General features: G+C 37.5%; 1 protein-coding gene across 2 annotated transcripts; it reads right to left on the bottom strand.

Annotated features, from left to right (window-relative positions):
• Nucleotides 1-16450: 16450 nt before the first annotated feature.
• Nucleotides 16451-20702, bottom strand: LOC113055205 (transcription factor SOX-11-like). Of its 2 annotated transcripts, none has more exons than XM_026221261.1 (2): nt 20448-20702; nt 16451-20117 (listed from the first exon to the last, which is right to left on the bottom strand). In XM_026221261.1, exon 2 carries the CDS (start codon nt 20063-20065, stop codon nt 18956-18958), a length of 1110 nt encoding a protein of 369 aa, XP_026077046.1. In that variant the 5' UTR covers nt 20066-20117; nt 20448-20702; the 3' UTR covers nt 16451-18955. The 2 variants fall into 2 exon arrangements, with proteins under 2 accessions (XP_026077046.1, XP_026077047.1); XM_026221262.1 differs by having other exon boundaries at nt 20477-20702.
• Nucleotides 20703-21016: the final 314 nt, after the last annotated feature.

Here is a 21016-nt window from a genome sequence, read left to right as displayed (position 1 = left end):
GATGAATTGCGTGTGAGCACATCTAATGGTAAAAGCTCACCACATGAGAGCATGGACAGCATGTTAAGATGTGACAAGAAACAACTTGAGCAAACACCTAATGCCTAAACATAATTCATAACACATCACATGATGTGAAAGTGATGTGCAGTCCAGCAGTTCATTTGTCAGTGTGACCTTGCTTCACTTCCATCAAAGTTCTGGAAAGGTACCATGCCTCCCCTGGTGGCGCTTAGCAATTATGATAACATAAAATAAATATCTGGAGATAACTCAAAACCCATGTCCATTATCACCAAATTTGGCGCCTTCATTACCAAGACCAAGAAATTTGTTCCACATAAGAGAACCCATTTATGCATTCAATAGTTGTGTCAGGCAAAATTACCTTGGCATGAGGTAAGAAGAGGATGGTCTGTAGACGAACAAAGGCAAGCCAGAGAAGTCAAACTGTTAGTTAATTAGTTAAGCAGTTTCACATTAACCTTTGACGTTACCTGTGTTAATGCTGATGAGGGTTCATGTGCCCTCAGTGCAGATGATGGACAAACATTGGTGGTATACGTGTAATATCACTTATTCAAGGACACTCTCATTATTATGATATAAAGAGTCATAACTCTTTGTTAATGAGGCTGTGTTTAATGATTGTGTTATTTAATTATTGCCTCCAAGCTGCTGTCTTAGAAATCATGTTGTTTTCCTTGTACCTCAATGAATCTTTTATCTCTAGGCTTAATTAAGAAATGTGATATACAACAGCTTTTATACTGTACATTGTACAACATGAAAACTATACGGTATTTGAAAACATTGGCCTGAGGCCACAATTTACCCTTAAATTGGTCCTAAATTTCACTCTTCGGGTCCAAGAATTTAAGCATGTATTCTACTTGTAGAATGGATTTTTTTGTTTCTTAGGTGTTGCAGTGTGGTTGCTAGGGTGTTCTTGATAACTACTTACTGGCCTAAAAGCCTGTGCAAAACAAGACAGATAATTATAACTATAACATTAACAATAAGTGTCAAAACCAACACAATGTAATGTTCTATTTCCTCTTACATGCTAGTTCTATCAAGTTTGGGTTAAATCCCCAAGTATGAGCAATAGCAATAGAGATGCTTGCCTTAGAAAGCACTGCTAATAACCAATGTCATAGCAGAAGTATAGTACTCTTTACAGGCAGCCATTCCATTCCACTTACGAAGTACAGTATATACTGAGTGCACATTGTATCACCCCATGCTTTTTATCCCTTTATCTCCTCAACTGAAGTTAGCATTCTGACCTTTAGAGGATGCTGTTGTCATTAGGACAAGGCCTATTTGTGCCCAAACTCTCATTCTCATTATTTCTCTTCATTTCACTGGATCCCTTCACCTGCATGGAGTGGTTTTCCATTAGTGAGGAGCATAAGCAGTTCGAAAAGAGAGGGATTGAGCACATATTTATAATGCCACACCAAATGGTTCCCTGACACAGGGAAGCGTGACTGTGAAAATGGATTATTGTACAAAATCCAGCCAAATACTGTCAAGAGTGTGCTGCACTGATGCTGACGTTCAACAACTTATAATCACAACATGAACTGGACCTTTTTTTTTCACTGCCAGGCAGTCAGCTTCATTTTTCTGAGTTGTAATTTTTCTGAGTTGTAAAAGTAAGCATTTGCTGAATAACTGCCTTTTTTTGGTCCTTTCTTCGGGATATACTTTTTAGGAGCAAGATATCTTTTACTAAAGGATTTTAAAGGAACTAATTAAAAGTAAATGGAAATTCTGAATTGATCTGGCTGACCGATCCTAAGTGTGGTTTGATTAAAGCTGTCTTCTACATCCAATCAGATAAATCAATGTTGTTTGATCGATTGTGTTTCCTAAGCGGACTTTAAAGCAGTGCCATAACTGCTAAAGGGTTAGTCCACAAAAATAAATAAATAAATAAATAGTTTCCTCATTTACTCACCCACATGTTGTTTCAAAGCTGTATGACTTGGAAAAAAAATAACTGTTTGTGTTCAAAGAATTGAAGTTAATGGGGACTTTACAAGAAAAAAAAACATTTGTGTGTGTTCTTCAGAAGGAAGTCAGTCATTTGGATTGGATTTGGAACAAGTAAATGATTAAAGATACAAAATTGTATGAGTTTTTTTTTTTTTTTTTAGCTTAAAAGATGATATTTTGAAGAATGCTGGTAACCAAGCAGTTAATTGTAGCCAATTACTTCCATAGTATGGAAAAAGAATACTATGGACCTCAATGGCTGCTGTTAACTGTTTGGTTACCAGCATTCTTCAAAATATCATCTTTTGCATTTCGTAGCTGTTTAGAACAAGTCAGTAAATGGTGACCAGATTTTTGGAAGAGCTATCCCTTTAAGGGTGCCACAATTTTGAATACATTGGTACATTTTTGCAGAAATCTGTGCCAAATGGTAACATATAATGGAGCTTTATATTTAGAAACCGAGTTGCATTTTAATCCCCTTCAGTAGTGGACAGCACAAAAAAAAAAAATAGTGTAAATTGTAAAACTAGAGATCTGTGACCTGACTGATATCTGCATTTGGCCTCTTGCTGTTATCCAGATCATCCCCACATGCTCCTAACCATGAACACATTGCAAGGTGAGGTCTTTTTAAACAACTAGATTCGGTAATTCATTACCTGTCATGACAACACCTCTCAACTACAACCCTCCCCCTGTGATTGATTAAAGGGGGATTTCAAGGGGAATGACTTGGCAACTGTGCTCAACTCTCCTAATTGTAGGTTTGTCTTCTATTCCCCCATCCATGTGTATTTTAAATGCAAGTTTGTTTGCCCTTTGAATCAACCTTCACAGTGTGCCTTTGTACATTTTAGCATATGTCTTGCATTTATCTTTTTACAGATCATCTAAAACTGACTGTCCGAAATGATCTGACGACCTTGTGCATTCAATGTGAGTCTCAAAAGAGTTCATTCTGCAGCTGTTCAGATTTCAGTGCAGTGTTATAGGAAATAGACGCCCATTAGTTGTTAGCTGTTTTTATTTTTTATAAATAAATAAAACAGGCAGTAAATGAAGGGTGGGCTCTGTAGAGGAAGCTCATTTCATGGCTCAGTGTGTGTGTGTGTGTGTGTGTGCTGGATAATATGTAGTGCTGGGATTTAAGGGGTGTGATTGGAGCAGATTGCCTGTAGGCTCCCCATTGTGTTGCTGCAGCTGCTAAACAGGAGAGGAGAGAAGAGAGGAGATTTAACCTCGTCGTAAGAGGAGGACAGAGGCCAACTGTACACCCTCCCTCTCCTCTACACACTCAAGCAGGACACGCAGCTGAAACACACATACACTTACTTGTATATTTATGATCACACCACAAAAACAAGCAAGAACATTTTACTTTATATTGCAGTGTACATGTAACATATATTAAAGGTCAAACAAGTGCTGCTTGTTAACAAAAATACTGCTACTACTGTTCTTTTTAGGTCAGTGATTTTTTTTAAATAATCAATATTTTCAGTAAGGATGCCATAGATTCATCAGAAGTGTGGTAAAAAAAAAAGTACCACAAGAAAAAGGAAGAAAATCTGCAAATTAGAATGATTTCTGAGGGATCAAGTGACAAGTAAAAAACGAATAGCTGCTGAAACAACTGCTGAAAAAATTTAATGTTAAAAATTATTTCACCATAATACTGTTTTGCTGTATTTTTCAGCAAAAAATGCAGCCTTAGTGAGCATAGAGACTTGCTAGAGATATGCTATTACTTCTTCTAAGTGAAGAGACTGAAGAACAGATAACAGATAAAAATTACTTGAGTCTAAGTACCAGAATATCAAAACAACCTGTTTTGGTTTTCAGGCCCCCAGAAAGCCATTGTTGTGTAAATGAACAGCCAAAATGCATAGTTTTCGGTTTTTAGTTGAAAATGGTCTTTCTTAAATTTTAGATAATTAACTGTAGCAATTAAAATTCTGTTATTATTTATGCATCCTTATGGCGTTCCAAAGAAATTTTACTTTTTTTAAACTTAAAAAAAATAAAATAAAATAAAAATAGATAGATAGATAGATAGATTTGCATTTAATGTAATGATATATATATATATATATATATATATATATATATATATATATATATATATATATATATATAAAAAAAATTAATAAAATAAAGAAAAATCCTGGGACACAACATTCCTTAAGTATGAAGTATTCATGTAACCCCTGTTTGCTTGACTATAGGAGTTAATCTCCAACAACAAGTCATGTTGTTGGAGATTAAAAAAATTCACCCCCTCATAGTTTTCTCGGGAGGTTGCCGCTCGATAATAATCCATATAATTAGTCAATGGGGTACATTTGAATCATTTGTCAAAATATGAAAAATGTATCACAGAAGAAGGAAAGCCATATAGAGTCAAATACAGGTTTGGAACGAAATGAGGGGCAGTAAATTGGGCGGACTATACTATAAAGTGACCAAACATTTCAATCTAAATAGATAAGAGTGTTTTATTTTCCATAATCCAAAGGTTTTTCTCCACATCAGATTTGCAGTCTGTTGAGAGCACCATCATTGAGTGAAATGGCATTCTAATGCAGACTGGATCTTCTTCTGTATCAGAAAGACAGGCCAGGGATTCAGTGGCACATTCACACACATTTAGCGCAGAGCAAATTGTGCATGAAATTGGTTCAGAAAACATGAACTGGAACGATCCCATCTTCAGTGCCTTTTTGCTAAGTCTGCAAAAACCATGTTGGTAGGATAATTACAAAGTATTAACGCACTAGTGTTGCATGATGGGTGAGTCAGCTACCGATTGGCTCTCACCATAAATATCCATTGCTGTGTTACTAAAACATGACAAATGTTGGTTGTAAAGTTCAAATCATATGTGGCAGTTCAAAAAGCTTGCCAGGGCTTTTGTGGAAACTATTAGTGCACATTTATTGTATGGTCTTTCTTTAGATAGCATAATAAATGACTTGAGCATGTTCACCTAAGGGAGCGGTGATGCAGTGCAGATACTGTATCTAGTAATTAAACAGAACAGCATGGCTATTACCAGATAAAAGAGCAGAAACATTTTTTTATGTTATGCAAGCCTTTTTTGCTCCAGACAAGATTTTTTAGCTGTTCCTTGCTTCGAAAGATTTGTTCCTGGTTTTAAGGTGCACACTTGCAATTAGTATATTTCAATTCACTTCTTAGGCCTCGTTTCGCTCAGCAGCTCTGTGACTGAAAACCTTAATCCCTGGCTCCAATTGCATCTTTATTTTTTCCTTCACCCTCATTCCTGGGCTCAAGGTTACAGTGTCACTTGTGGAGGTGTCCTTTCAGACATAAGGCTGATATGCTGGAATCTAAATTATACGAGGGCTAATCTTGTTCCTAAATGCACATTAAAAGCTATGAACTTGTTTCATTACTAAGACGTTTTATTTTTGTATTATTATTTATTCAGACTTATTTATATCACACCCTATGTTTTTTGGTTTGTTTGTTTGTTTCAAATTAGAGTACGCTTTCAGCAAATATTAATTTTTTGGGAGAATATCTTAGAAAATATCTGTACAAAATTATTGTGATTTTAACAGGAAAAACCTGTTAACTATTAACAGTAAGTTTCCATACCCCATGAATAAATGTAATTACATTTAATGTAATTTGACAGTAAAATACTGATAAGAAATACAGTTTTTGGAAGTGAAAGTAATTGTAAAATTTACAGTGACAAACCGTAAATTGACACTCCCAGAATTCCCTGCATGACACTTCGGGTTTGATGTTTTTTGTTGTTGAAATAACTATATATAAGTATAGCCCTCTGCAACTTGTTGAAAAGCTGTTTGTGATGAGCTTTGGTTCATCATGTGAATTTATGAGGTTATTAGTAGCCTACATTACAGTGGTTCAATATGTTGGTTTATTAACATTACATCAGTTCATGAAATAAGGTATTTTATTGTTAATTTAATTTACGCCTGTAAAAACTAAAATGTTGCTATCATATTTTTTTATGGTGAAGTTCTGGTAATCACATCTGCTGGTATTTTACCGTAAATGTCACAGATTATTATTATTATTTTTTTTTTTCAGTGTAGAGGAAATTCATATAGATGAACAACAAGCAGAAGGGATGTGGTTTGAAAAAAAGATGACCTTTGGCAGTGCCTGGTCTAAAAAGAAACGAGCCATCATTAATTCTTGCAAGACGATTTGTGATGTTTAAGTAAAAAAAAAAAAAAAAAAAAAAGAGATTGAATCTGTCTGATGGACACATCTGTCTAATAAAAATTGTATTTGAGTGAAATGTTATAATATATAAGTGTTATATAAATATAATCAATTTAATATTGTATTTTTTTTCTTTTTAATTTATATATTTTAAATATAAGAGATCTTATTGTACTACTCTGTTATTTCTATTTGACTTTAATATAAAGGTCATTAATACCTACACTGCTGCAAAGCAACCAGGCACAGTATTACTAGAGGCTTTCTGAAACCACGTAAACAACTATATGAATTATTCTGATGTCATATTGCTTTGAAGTAAGTACTTTAACATCCTCCTTTAACTAGAGAACAAATGATCCACTAGTGCAAGTAATCTTAAACATAAATGCAGGCTTACGCAAAATACCATATGTAGTCTCTGAAATTGCATTTATATCACATACCACATTTGATCAGAAGGGGAAGCAGGAGTGCTGCTTAAAAAAAAACAGCTTCTTACACCAACCCAATACCTATAGTATATATTTTCCAATTAATAAAAAAAAAAAATACACATCCAGGGTAATGCCATGTGGGTGAAGTCTAAAACAGGGATCCATGTTGCAAGTAGTTGTTGTAAAGATTTAATGTTGTGGATGTATTGAGGTTAATCTGTCTCTCACACTAAACCTATGGTGGCCTGCTGTGAGATCAAAACACCCAGAGAAGATGAGAGATGAGGCAACCCCTTTATGTAACCCTATACTTTCTTACATAAACTCAAACCCCTCTGTATTCCTTTATCAACACTTAAAAGCCCTCTTTCTGTGCTAAATAAACCCCCTTCTGTCATTAAAACTAGTGGAGTATGTTCAGCAGACACCTAAAACTCAAGCATCCTTTTTACAGAGGCTTAAACCAGATTTAGGGAAATCCAGAGCCTGCATTTTAACTTAAACCTATTGTGAAAGGAGATAAACCCAACAAAGTACACACAGGATTAGCAATCCACTGAGAGCTGTTGAGAAAAAAAACACTGAACTGATGGGTAAATGGACTTGGAGTGCTAGATATCCAACATACTTATAACTAGGTCTGTGTAATGACTGCTAATACAGGTTTCACCATGTCAATACAAAATGTAAAATAGTTGTTGCTGTGTCAGTAACTGTTTCTCTGTGGGGGAAAAAAGTCTTATTTTAAAAGTCATCATAACTTTAATTTGGGGCAAAGTAATTGCTAACCACAGAGAGAGTGTGTCTGTGTTTATCAAGAAAGGAAAAAATTTTTTAGCTACCATGTGCTTTAGTTAGGCTTGTGTGAACAAAAGATAAGCTGTGGCATACAAACCACCCAGAGTAAGACTTGTATCTTCGGCAGCACCAGCCACCCAGGTGGAGAGGATATGTGTGTGGGTTGCATGCGTTTGAGCGATCAAAACGTACTCTGTCTTTGGTGGCAAGGAGTGTTGAAAGCCTGCTGATTCCCCAGACTTCACCTTGCCAAACTGACTTCACAGTCTCTGTCCTTGCCAAACGTACCTCAACATTTTCTTAGCACATTTGTTGTCCTGCCATAAACAGTTATATGCATTGAGGGATTAGCAGAGGTTAAATTTGTTTTGCTGAGTGCTCTGGAGAATTTGCACCAAAGCTCCACTTTCTGCCCTCGTGTGTCATGGACAAAACAGTAATCACATGAACATGCACTCTAGGGACTTTTAATGTGACTTATTGGTTTTGAAGGATGATAGCAGAACATTTAGCCACTTCCTCATTTATCACGATATGGTTTAGCCTGTGTGTTAGCATAAGTGTATGTTTGTTGGTATTTCAGCATTTGTAATATGTAAGACTATTTATCTGGTGGTGAGCCTCTGACTAAAAAAAATGCCCTATGCAGTGACAAGGTCAGAGATGGAGACGAATAACTGGGTTAGTGCCAGAAGCATGTTGCCAGATTGCATGTGCCCATCCTGTTGATGCAAGGCGCGAGTAGACAGGGAATGCTAATGTAAGAGTAACCACCCTGTCTGTCTGCATTTCCAATGAACTGTGAAGCATCTGGAGTCTTTAAAGGGGTCATATCTCATATATCTTATCTCAGATAGTATATATTTATTTCTTTGGAGATCGACCTAAAGTGTTTCCCAAAATGGGTGTAATCCTGTGTAATAATTTTGTACTCTCTTTCTGACTCTTATGGCCCTATTTTAACAATCTAAACATATGGTCTAAAGCGCATGGCCCAGGTGCACTCAGAGTGTGTCTGAATCCACTTTTGCTAGTTTAACGACAGGAAAGCGGTCGGCGTTCCCAGGCGCATAGTCTAAAGAGGTTTCCCCTATTCTATTAATAAGTAATGGGTGTTTTTTAGGCGTAACGTGCAATAAACCAATCAGAGTCTCATCTCCGATCCCTTTTAAAAGCCAGTTGCCCTCACTCCAACTAATTTTTTTATTAAAAATGTTTTTTTGTGCTGCTGCGCATCCTTGTGTGTGTAATAAGCAAAGTTTATGAGCGCTGTGCATTTTACTAACACGCACTTTTAATTACAAAGAAAAAAATTTAGCTGGTCTAAGACGCAGTCTATTTTCAGTTCCTCAAAAGAGCAATGCGCCAATAATGCACTTGAACACACCTCTTTTTTAGACCAGCACACCCATGGGCGCAAATTAGAGCTTAAATCAGGCCCAACAAATCAAGCCCGACCCTACCCGAGCCTGAGCACGTTGTGTCCGAGCCCGGCCCGACATGTTCACTGTAATTATGAGCCCGAGCCGGATTTAAACCCGACCATTTTTAAAATGTTTAATATGTATATATTTTTTTTTTTACCGCCGGTGTCGCTGTGCTAGATCATTTAGGCTTTGGGGGAGCTGCACAGTTATATATATAAATATATATATATATATATATATATATATATATATATATATATATATATATATATATATATATGTATATGTGTGTGTGTGTGTGCCGCATTTAATGCACGAGACAAAGCCAACACATTTGTTGTCACTCCCCACGACTAGTTTAAATTGTTTCCATACCTAACTGTAATAAAAAAGAAATGTGAATTCTCATGTAGTGAACAGCACATGACAGGGCCCCTCTCTGACCACAACAATGGACAAAGTTCAGCTAAATTTTGATTGGATCTTTGTGGGCTAACATAAGCAAACTCTCTGAAGTTATCAGATAAAGATACTAGGACAACAGCCAGACACCTCTTAGAGGCCAAGAAGAAGTCCTCTAGTACTCAGCCTTGGACAGGACGTGGTCAATATGGTCAAAATGCAGTTTCTGCTCTTCACTCACCTAGAGACTGATTCCTAAGGTGACATTTTGTTATTTTTCCATCATGTTTAGACTTAATGCATTCATAACATTGCCAAACAAATTGCCATTCTCGTGGTTTGGTAAGTTCATAATGCATCAGTAAAACTTTAGTGACACACTTCTAAATGTGTGTTTGGACTAGGCAAATAAGTTCCACAGGAAGAAAGAAGGGTGGGCCACACTGTATCAGCTGCACTGATGGGAACAGACAATCACAGCACGGAAATGGAGAAGAGTCAAATTGTAATCTCCTCCTCCCTGAAAAAGGATAAAAGGTTCCTTCCACTCCGTGTTCTGAGTCTCAGTCCTGCGAGGGAAGTTCTGAGTCTCCTGTCCAGAGAGACAATAGCAGATACACCGTTCTGAGTCTTCGCCCTGCGTGGTATGAGATAAGAACAGATCAACAAAGTTCTGAGTCTCAGTTCTGTATGAGGAGAAACAGTAACAGACACAACCCATTCTGAGCCTGCAGTCCATTTGTTATCAGTCTCTGGCATGTCCAGTGAGACAGTGACAGACACCAAGATCTAAGTCTCAAGCTTTTGAGAAAGCAACAAGAAACAACCTTCAGTGTTCAGAGTCTACATCCAGAGAGTCAACAACAGATGCAGCACTTCCTGAGTCTCCATCCTCAAGAGACAAAGCAGATTCACCAAGTTCTGAATCTCTAGCCCAGAGAAACAGAAGACATACATACATTTGCAACAAGTTTAAGCTCCAACAAGCAAACCTTGACTTCAAGGTACTTTCATCTGCGTGTTTCAGACTAAGGACCTTCTGCATCTACTCCAGAGCCATGTCTGTGTTCTAGATTTGAGAACCCTTTGGTGCTCCAGAACACGGATCGCTGAATATGTAAAAGGATAAAAGGTATGGCCATTGCCATTGACTTCCACCGTAGGAAAAAAATTAAAATACTATGGAAGTCAATGGCAACCATCAACTGTATGATTTAATTATTTGTATGAGGCATGATAAGGTTCTTCACCTTATTCGTTTCAGTTTATCTTTTCATAAGATATCATAACTCTGCCATAGCGACACCCCAATGAATCGCTTGCATTTTATGCATCTTATGCACTTTATTCCTTTTTCATTTATGGTTTTCATTTAGTAGTTGTTGATTATTGTTGTGTATCTTTTGTTAATAAAATTAATTTTATTACACTTGTGTCTTCCTTGTGTTTGTAATACAGTAAGAGGTTCTACAAGTTAGATATTCCACAAATCTTTCTTGTCTGATATACTCATAACTGCACCTAAAGGGACATGTGATCCAAAAATCATAGTTATCGATGCAAATACGTGCACTAGTTGCCTCCCTAGGTTGGCGAAAGCAAATTTGCTACACTCATCAAATGACCCATTTAAACATGTAATTTATCTATTTTTTTGCCTCCCCAGTATATGAAAACTAGCAGTTTGTTACATTATAAAAGAGTAAGTTGTCATGATAGTATATATACAATATGTGTTTCTACCTTTTTAAACCAAGGCATCCTCTAAAGATGTAAGAATGAAAACGTCAGAAGTTCCCTCTCTGTCCCTTCCTTACATTTTCTAGTCCTTTTTTTTCCAGTTACATATACTTCTGTCTCTGTCAGATCTTTCTTGCTTCCCCTTCATATACAGTAGTCACATCACATAACTGCCTCACCTTATTTCTCGGATGTTGATCTGTCTTGTTAATGCAAACCTTAACTTGAGGAGACAGGTCACAGGCATCCCTAACACACAACACCAAAACAGTCTGCACAATGACTGACTGCATTTACTTGCACAGCAATATCCCTGTATTAATCTGAATATATTCATATTCTGATATTTAGATAATGAAGTTCATTACCCTTTAAAAGTTTGGAGTCAGTAAGATTTAATTTTTTTTTTTTAAAGAAAGTTTTATTCAGTAAGGGTGCATTAAATTGATCAAAAGTAACAGTAAAACATTTATGTTACAAAAAAGATTTCTGTTACATTCTGTTCTTTTGAACTTTCAAAGAATCCTGGAAAAAAATGAGGTTTCAATAAAAATATTAAGTAAAACATGGCATCTGTTATTTAATATTAAATATTACCTTTTTTCAACGACTGCATTTTTAAACATTGAAATAGAAAACATTTCATAACATTACTGTTCTTACTGTATTTTTTATCTAATAAATGCAGCTTTGGTGAGTATAAGAAAAGTCATTCAAAAAACAAAAAAATAAACAAACCCCAAACTTTTACATCACGCAAACACATAAAACTGATTATAATCATCTAAATGGGCTTGTATTACAGTTTCTAGATATATGAATAAGACCAGGCATTTCATAATTTTGATTCATGTAATCACCTTATTCAAGTACAGACTATAATTGAACAATCGTTTATTTTTGCTATTCCCAAATTATAGTAATTATGGGTTAATCAACATTTGAGTAAATATATTTTGGAAGGAATAGAAGATGCAAAGAAAGTACTATAAATCAAAATACAGATGGGTGAAAGCACTGTAAGAATCTCTTGACCTACATTTTGCTGCTTTTTTAGGCTTGTTGTCAAGGACATGAATGAGGATTAATGAATCAAAATGACTTCAATTACTGTGCACAATTGCCAAAAATGCAGCAATTCCTGAAGAGAATAGCAGAAAAGAATGCACTTAATTTATTCAGAATAGAGTACATTGAGCTTAATTTATTTAGAATATACTAATAATGTGTATAGAAATATTTCAGTAGATTTATAACGTAATGTATTTTTCTGAGTAAAGGTTTAGCTAGAATATAGATCTAAATTGGAAAGTCATGTGCATGTAAACATGGAAAGTGTGTTAGCGTGGGCATACTTGTGAACATATCTTTATGTGTATATTTTCTTTCTGTGTGTGTTTGTGGTTGTCTGTATGTATAAATGTGTGAGAGGCCAAGTATCTCCACACCCCCTCGAAATCTCTCATTACAGTTTCCTCCTGGCACTGTGGGGCCCTCTCTCTGTGCCACACCGTTCGCTGTCCAACTGTCTGAAGACATGGCTGGAGGGGACAAGCAGTCCAGATCTGTCCATCTGCATGTCCCCATGGCCCCCTCAAATCCCTACTTAAGATGAGACATATGACGACCTTCTGTGGAGTGCTGATTTCAGACCAATTTACTTACATTTTCATCTCAGGTTTGTTATGCTTCATTTGTACCCATCATTTTTGTCCTTTAATGAGAAAATGTGTTGGACATACTCCTGTTTTTAGACCCAAAGACATGTTAAGTAGTGCAGAACACTTCTGGTCTGCTAAATCCGTGCATGTTGATGCTGACTCACCCAAGTAGGCTGTTGTCCAACAGCCAAGGCAGAAGCAGGTCAGAGAAACAGCATAATGCAGCACATCACAGAAAAAACTGTATCTTTGCACCCATCCATGTCTGAAAGATCACAAAACCAAATCAGCCAAGTCTAACATGCCTTATTTTACCTCTCAGTTTCGCTCGCCTGCCCCAATCATAAAGTCATTCTGATCTTTAGTTTGCACTATGGACGACAACAGACTGATGCTGCAGTTTAGTATAGGGCTAATTCTCATCCCATCTGCAAGCCTGTGTAAGAGAGTGCTAGATAAATCAGAGAGAACAGAACAGCAAATTTCACTCTCTGACCCTCGGAAAAGTGGCTCAAATGCGAACCATTATTGGCACATTCACTCATACTGACCACTTGAAAGTGGGATGCAGTGAAATATAAGAGTCCTGTTATTCATATTTGCTTAGCCAAGCACCTAGGGAAATTCAATAAGTTGTTCCACAGATGAGGCTTGGCTTTTACTGGTCACAGGGTTTGTGGGCACCTATCACAGAGTCACGCAGTTGAACTAGTCTGCCGATACAAGGAGCTGGACAGGGGATTTAAATAAATGGTATGCTCTCTCAGCAGGCCTTAAAATTAAAGTGAGACATTGTGGGCCAACCTGACATGTTGTATTTTGAAAATAATGGCCTCGTGCATGCCATTTTGCTCAATTTGTTCAAAGTGCTTTTTTTTTTTTTTTTTTTTTTTTTACTGGACACTGGGTTTGAATTGCTGTATACTATTGGAAGGACACCTCAAATCCTGTGTGAAAGCCATTGCCTGTAATCCGGCTAATCCTCTCAGGTTTGGTGTTACTCACAGGAAGGTATCTTATTGGTGATGGGGAATCAAGGCCAGGGCATCTACTGTAGCAAACATGCCCCAGGAGAAAATGTGCAGAGTTGATTTAAGCTGTCTAAAGCTGTGAATCTGTTCAACTTTTAGCTTCTCTGCATGTTATACAGTATTTGCATTTTTATTTGCTCACTTAGTAGAAGGGTAGTGGTTAGATAAGAGGAAGATCCCATCTTGAAATCTGCCCTTGGCACTTCTTATTACCTTCACTGAGCCCTTGGGAAAGGTACTTATTAACATTTGCTCTGGGGGCCAACTGTGCTCAAACTTCCTCAATTTTGTGTTAAGATAAAGATATGCAAAGCAAAGGGGCAAGGTTGGCAGCTGGCTGTAATAGGTGAAATTTAACCTTAATAAATGGGGGAGGGTGCACAATATATTGGTACCATATTTGTTATTGACCCATTAGAGATTATTTATGGAATTGTTATATGGCCCTCATTCAAATGGTTTTCAATATCTCTGTAGAACTGAATTTGATAAAATGAGCATGGTTCCTTAATGAATAATGTGCGATGTGAGTCTTTTTGAATTACAACAATAATAGTTATTAATTCACACACACTTCATTTTATTACTGGCCATGTTCTGTCTAGTTTTGGCTAGAAATTGTTGTTGTGTTTGTTGGCAGTGCTAAAGCATTTTCATATGTCACATGGGGTGTTTGCCTGTAACGTGCTGTCACTTTCATGCCTGTGCGCTTTGACCACAAGAACATCTGCATCCTTTCTGAAACTCACGTCAGAGACAGAGTGGGAGAAACCCGCAGCGTTAAACAGACACACATGACAGGTCTATGTCAAATGCATGTTAGAAAACTTGTATCTACCTATGGACAGCTTGCGTATACCACAATCCACACTAATTTAATTAATCAAAGTAGCTTTATTTGCATGTATGTAATTGTGCTGACATGCATGCATTTAATTTCCTTTGTAAGCTTGTTAAACACACACTCACACAGACAGAAAGAAAGTTTATATGTCGACCAAAGCAGTTTATTAACGAGGGTGTCATTGTACTGATAAGTCCATTAAAACAACAAACTGCACTGCTACCATCGTTATGTACACAAAAGTACTTCCATTTCTATTTGTGCTCAGTACCTGCTATGACATATATAGATACTATAGCACACTACGGACACAAAAATACACATGAATTAAGCCATTATAATTGTTCAAAACTCTATTGAACTAACATGTAGAAGTCTCCTGTATATTGAAAGGTTTTGTGCATTTCATTGCAGTGCATTGAGGAGAATGACTGAAAATGTATCCCAAACTATAACACTCAAGCCTACCGAGAGTTGTCTTGATGTATCAGTTCCTACCAGTTTCTAACCGTGTAATCAAGTACAGCATGACATTGATAGACCTGGATGACAGCTGGATAATACTGGATAACAATGACTGAAACATCCAGACCGCTAGATTTCAAACAACATAATAATCTGTAGATTAAACGTGTGACCATTCAGAAGTCATTCAGAATTTTGATTGCATAAGGAATAATAGTAATAATAAACTTAGTGGAAATAAAAAACCTTATATTATTTTGTTTGAAAAAACTATCAGAGAACTAACTATGAAAAATGTAAAACAATGTATTTGAGGCAACATGGTCATAGTTTGACCACTAATTGATTCTGAAGAATGCTTTAGCTGATGACTCTTAATGTGGGGAAATTGCTACGCTATCTCACGGCCAATTCGTACTTATTTTACGAGGTGGCTTATTCGTTCGAATTTGTACGACCTCACTCGTATGATTTTATACGATTTGTCTAAACCCCAGTGACGGTTAGGTTTAGGGGCGGGGTTAGGTGTAGGTCATTCGTACAAATTCATACGAATTGTGCAACTCGTAAAATACGTACGATTTGGCAACAATCGTATGAATTTGTATGAGTCTGGTCGTACAAATTCGTACGAATAAGCCACCTTGTGAAAAATGTACGAATTGCCGTGAGATCGGGAAATTGGGAAACAGCATAAGATTTCTCCCTAACATTACAGTCTGTAACGCTGAAACAGAACCATGCTGAGATTATAAATGAGATCTGGGTCTATAAACAGTTTTGCTTTGGCAAATCTCAGGTCAGGAGCTTGGTTTTGTTGCAGTACAAACCACTGTGTTGGTTTCTGAAGTCTGCTGTGATAGATCAGCTTTAGTGCTATAAAAATTGTTCAGTTCTGAAAGGGAAGACTGGTTCATGTTCTGTAATAAGACTCTTTTGGAAGCAATCTCTGATTTTGGCAGCATGTTTCCGACAGACATGGAAATGAGGAAGTGCTTGCTTTGCATATGACAGGTTTAGCAAAGCTGAGTCTGGCCTGTGTGATGATATTAGCATTGTCCTTGGTTTTCTATCCCACAGAAAGCTGTTCATTAATTGCCAGCCCAGAAGTGGGAGGTGCCGACCAGATGGGTATTTTTACACTGCTTCAGTTATATACAGCTTTCTGCATTTATCACTTTGACACTAATTTGCCTGAGCCCATCTGCAATATGTCATTCCTATTTTCTGGCGCTTCTAGTAAATTATCAAATAAATAAATGACTGTCAGAATGAAAAGTCTATGAAATAAAAATAAAACAAACAATAACAAAATGAGAAAAAAAAATTATATATATACTCGCAAATTGTAAACGTAAACGTTTAAATAGATGTTTTATTTACAGTTGAAAAATGCACCCAAAACTATTGTGCAATTTTTTTAATATTTAATATTTAAAAAGGTACAACTTTGCAGATTGACCTTTGATGCTACATACAGTTCAGATGCAGATGCACATACAGTTTGCAGATCATCTACAATGACATACAATGGCCAAACGGAGTGCATCTTAGTAATGGCTGAATCAAAGCAGATCCACAGTAGGCTGATGTTTTAGTCCTGAGTCTGTTTAATTGACTGCTGGTGTTTGGTACTGTATTGGTTCAGTGAGTGACCTGATACATTTCAAGAGTGTATGGAGACATTTTTGATTGCCATACGTCTTAATGCAAAGACTCGTTCCTGTGTGTGAATTTCAGGTTTGGTGAGCCATTTCACAATTTCAGTAGTGGAGAATCTGCTAAAATAGTGGACGTATTGTAATCATCTCCCTAATGATCGTTGAAGGCCCAAGCATTTTGTTTACCTATTCACAACTCCTTATTTATAACACATGCAAACTTGAGTTTGGATTTTCGCAATACAAATTACCTTTTTTGTATTACGAAATTAATGCCATCCAATGCCTCACTTATAGTGAAACAAATGTTTCCAATAACTTGGGTTATTGCTACAGTTTCTACAATTTTGAGTATTTAAAATGCCAACATTTCAGTCTTAAAGCACTAAATCTTTCTGCGCTATACATATATATTGAGGCAATGAAAATCCTCATATTTTTGTGTTTTATGAATGAAGGCCTCGCATCACAAACCATGTCATCTTTCCTATTGGCCCTCATGTTTAACACCATTTCCCTTTTCACTTGAAATGTAGATACCTGAATTACATGTGTAGTTTGACCACTGAATGTGGCATTGTTCTTAAGATTTAGCAAACTATTAAAAATTATACTGATCGTACATAACTAGTTCAGCCAAATCTCTCCTACAATAAGAAACACAACTATATGGAGACTGTTTAAACCAAGAGCAAATGCACAGTAAGTTCCTTTCATTTTGTGTTCTTTCGCTTTGCACTGCACGCTGCTGCATCTTCACAGTTTATGTAAGATATGGATTCGTTGTCCCTTTTCTGACAACTGGTGGTGGGAGGTAAATAATGCCAGTCTCCCGGGTGCCAACTGAACTGAAATTAATAAGAGCATGTGGGTTTTCAGGTATACGGTATATCCAGTATACTGGGCAATCTGTCACTTCAGTTGGCTTTGGATAGTTACTCCAAGAGAGAAAGAGACGCTCATACACAGATCATCACAGATGAATTACCTACAGGAGGCACTAGGACCCAGACAAACGATCCCTGAGAGAGTCAATGGGGGCCAGCTGGCAGACACAGATTTCTTACCCTGATCGGGGCAGCTGCAGCCAGACTGCAGACATGACATGCATTTTAGCAAATCGGTGTGGGAGCCCCGCCTCGCACACCTCCCCACCCCGGCAGACGCTCAGTAAGCACAGAGTCTGACCCCTGCATAAAAGCTGCTGGCTGCATGGACAGATGCACAGTTCCCTGAAAGAATCAATCCCAACCCCCAAACCCTAACCTCAACCCCCTTTTGTCCACAGTCCAAACAGTTCAGGCACACACTGACACACACACACCTGCATGCGGGGCAGATGCAGAGCTGCTTTTAAATCACATGTGTCTTAACGTCTGTGGCAACAGCAAGGTGATGAAAGTGCTATTACCTAATTAAAAAATAAGATATGAACTATGTGTCTGCAGTGATTTCCTCTGCAAAGTTACTGATGCTTTACCTTTAAGTGCTGGAGGTTATAATAAATGATTTTGCTCATCCTTTCCTTTTCATCATTTTTGTTTCCGAATATGAATGCACCAAATCTGTCAGCATACCTCTATATTGAAACTTCTGGGAAAATCACATTTGAATGAATCATGATTAAGAGCTAATTTTATGAGCAGTGATGAAAATTACAGTGCTGTATAATAAAGGGCTTGTTCACCCAAAAAAAAAGAAAAAAAAAGAAAATGGTCATCATATCCTCACACTAATGGCATTCTGGCTTCTGTAGACCACAAAAGAAGATATTTTGAAGAATGAAAGTCAGTGGTTTACATGGACAAAAACAGCTGACACATTCAAAGTATCTTCTTTTGTATTTTGTGAAGAAAGTAATTTGTGTAGATGAGTAAATGATGACAGAATTTTTTTTTTTAGGTGAATTTTTCCCTTTAAATTGATAAAATCCTTGCCTCTAACTGCTGCCCATCAGGCACTTAGCGATTAGTTTAAGACATTTATCTAGACAGCTGGTAAAATGATTTTCATGTGTCTAAGCACTATATCCAAACAAAATCGGAATGTCTTACTGTCCTGAACAGCTCTGCATAGCCCTGTGTGTCTGTTAGCTAAACTAACAAGATGTGACATGCTTGGAAAGGAAAGCAGTAGCACTTATGGAATTCAGTGAGAAAATAAACACATGGAAAAAGGAATTGTCCAAGTACAACATGGACAAAATATTTTCAAATTGGCAGCTATGCAGGCCTGCCCACATTACAAAGGGCTCGACTTTAGTAAGTGAACACTAGGTCTGAGATGCTGGGCACAAGCAAGTCCCCAGAAATCATTTCATTCACCTCTGGAGTGCAGTAATCTGGGAAGTCAAAATGGGATCCTGAGTTAGCATGAAATGCTTCAAAGTCCTTGTCCAGAGCGGAGCTGTCCATAGGCATACTGTTAGAAATGATATGCAAGAGTTCCTCGTCTAATTCCTCATCCGAACAAGCTGATGACACCAAAGAGGAGGAGCTGGTTGAGGTTGGAGTGGAGGATCTTCCAGATGTCAACCCTCGTGGCTCACTCGTTGTGCACTCCGGAAGTGCCTGGCACTCTTTGTCCGAGGAGAGACTCTGGATGCTGCTGGTTTGAGAGATGGCCACTTTCACTCTGAGCTCAGGAACTGGTTGCTGGTCCTCGGAGGGAACGGTAGCCTGCTGGTGAAGGACAAAGTTACTTGACTGGTTGTGATCATCTTGCAGAGTCACTGGACTGTCTATGTTTACATCCATCATGTCGTCATCACTCATGCTCTCACTGTAGCTCTTATATTTATTGCCATTAGAGTTCATTTTAGGCTTGGTAGAAGCAGGTTTGATCTTTAGCCCTTTGCAGGACAGCCCGATAGATCTTCCTGAATGGGACCTGCTGGATTTCATAGGCAACTTCTCTCCAAGTTTCACTGGAGTGGAACACTTGCTCTTCTTCCTGGGCCGGTACTTGTAGTCTGGATAGTCAGCCATGTGCTTTAGACGCAACCTTTCAGCCTCTTTGATGAAGGGTATCTTCTCGTAATCAGGCAGTAGTTTCCAGCGCTTTCCAAGGCGCTTTGAAATCTCAGCATTGTGCATGTCAGGCCACTGCTCCATGATCTTCCGTCTCTCAATCTGGGACCAGACCATAAAAGCGTTCATTGGTCTCTTGATGTGCCCAGTTGGAGTTTTGCACCAGTTGGGGTCTTTGTTAGAAGGAACATGTCCATACACCTCAGTATCATCCTCTGCCGCCAGTCCCACGAAGACCTCTCTGGTAGAATTGCCATCCATGACCGACGAGTATTTGTGGGTCCTTTGCTGAACCATGATGCAGTGCTGAGATCTATTCAGTAAGTTCCCTAGAGTCATCCATAATGAGACACTCTAAGATGCAGCAATTTATGAATTCCTGCTCTTTATCCTGAAATAAATCAAGACATTTCTTCAGTGACCTCTTTTATCTGTTAAATACAAACTTACATTTTTCCAATACAACTGTTTCCAAATGTAAATTCCTTTTAAATGGATAATAACATAAGTTTTTAAATGTAGCCATCTAAATATGTGATCGACAGATAGATAGATAGATAGATAGATAGATAGATAGATGCACATACACAACTTTTTAAATATGACTAAAATATTCATATATATATATTCATATATATATATATATATATATATATATATATATATATATATATATATATATATATATATATATATATATATATAACAGTTTAGTACTTACAATACAAAGGAAGAAAGCTTCTTGCTTACTATGCACAATCAATTGCTTTCATCACATAAGCATCTCCTCAGCTGTAGCAGTTGTGGTGGAAGTAAAAAAAAAGCACTCCAACGTCTGCCTGCTGTTTATTCACGGTCCTGCATGCGAACCCTCTCTCTCAGATGCTCTCTATCCTCTCAGTCACTCTTCCTATCCTCGTCTGCCGTTTCTCCTCCCGGCTCCCTCTTTGTAGGGATGCCCCCCCTCGTCTGCTGTTTTATAAACCCACACTGTAAACAGCTCAACCTTACAGACACAGTCTCCTCCCCTTCCACCCACCACTCTCAGTCGTGGTGCGTGTGTTTGTGTGCATGTGGGTGTGTTAGTGTCAAGGATAGGGGGGTGAAAGTTTCCATGCAGTGAGGCACAGCTACAGTGCATCGGATGGAAAGAGAGAGAGAGAAAGATGCTAACTGAGGAGGTGTTAAATGCTACAAGCCAAATCTTAAATTAGGAGAAGGCTTCAAGGCAGTCTGGCACATGTAACATGTATTCATGAATTTATGTGATGTAGTTCTACATTTTCAGAA

Source organism: Carassius auratus, chromosome 36, assembly GCF_003368295.1.
Source record: "Carassius auratus strain Wakin chromosome 36, ASM336829v1, whole genome shotgun sequence".
NCBI lineage: Eukaryota > Metazoa > Chordata > Actinopteri > Cypriniformes > Cyprinidae > Carassius > Carassius auratus.
This window is presented reverse-complemented; position numbering and strand designations above follow the sequence as displayed.

What these genes read in the sequence shown, in the direction of transcription:
- LOC113055205 (XM_026221261.1), bottom strand. Translation starts at nt 20,065, where the DNA reads ATGACTCTAGGGAACTTACTGAATAGATCTCAGCACTGCATCATGGTT.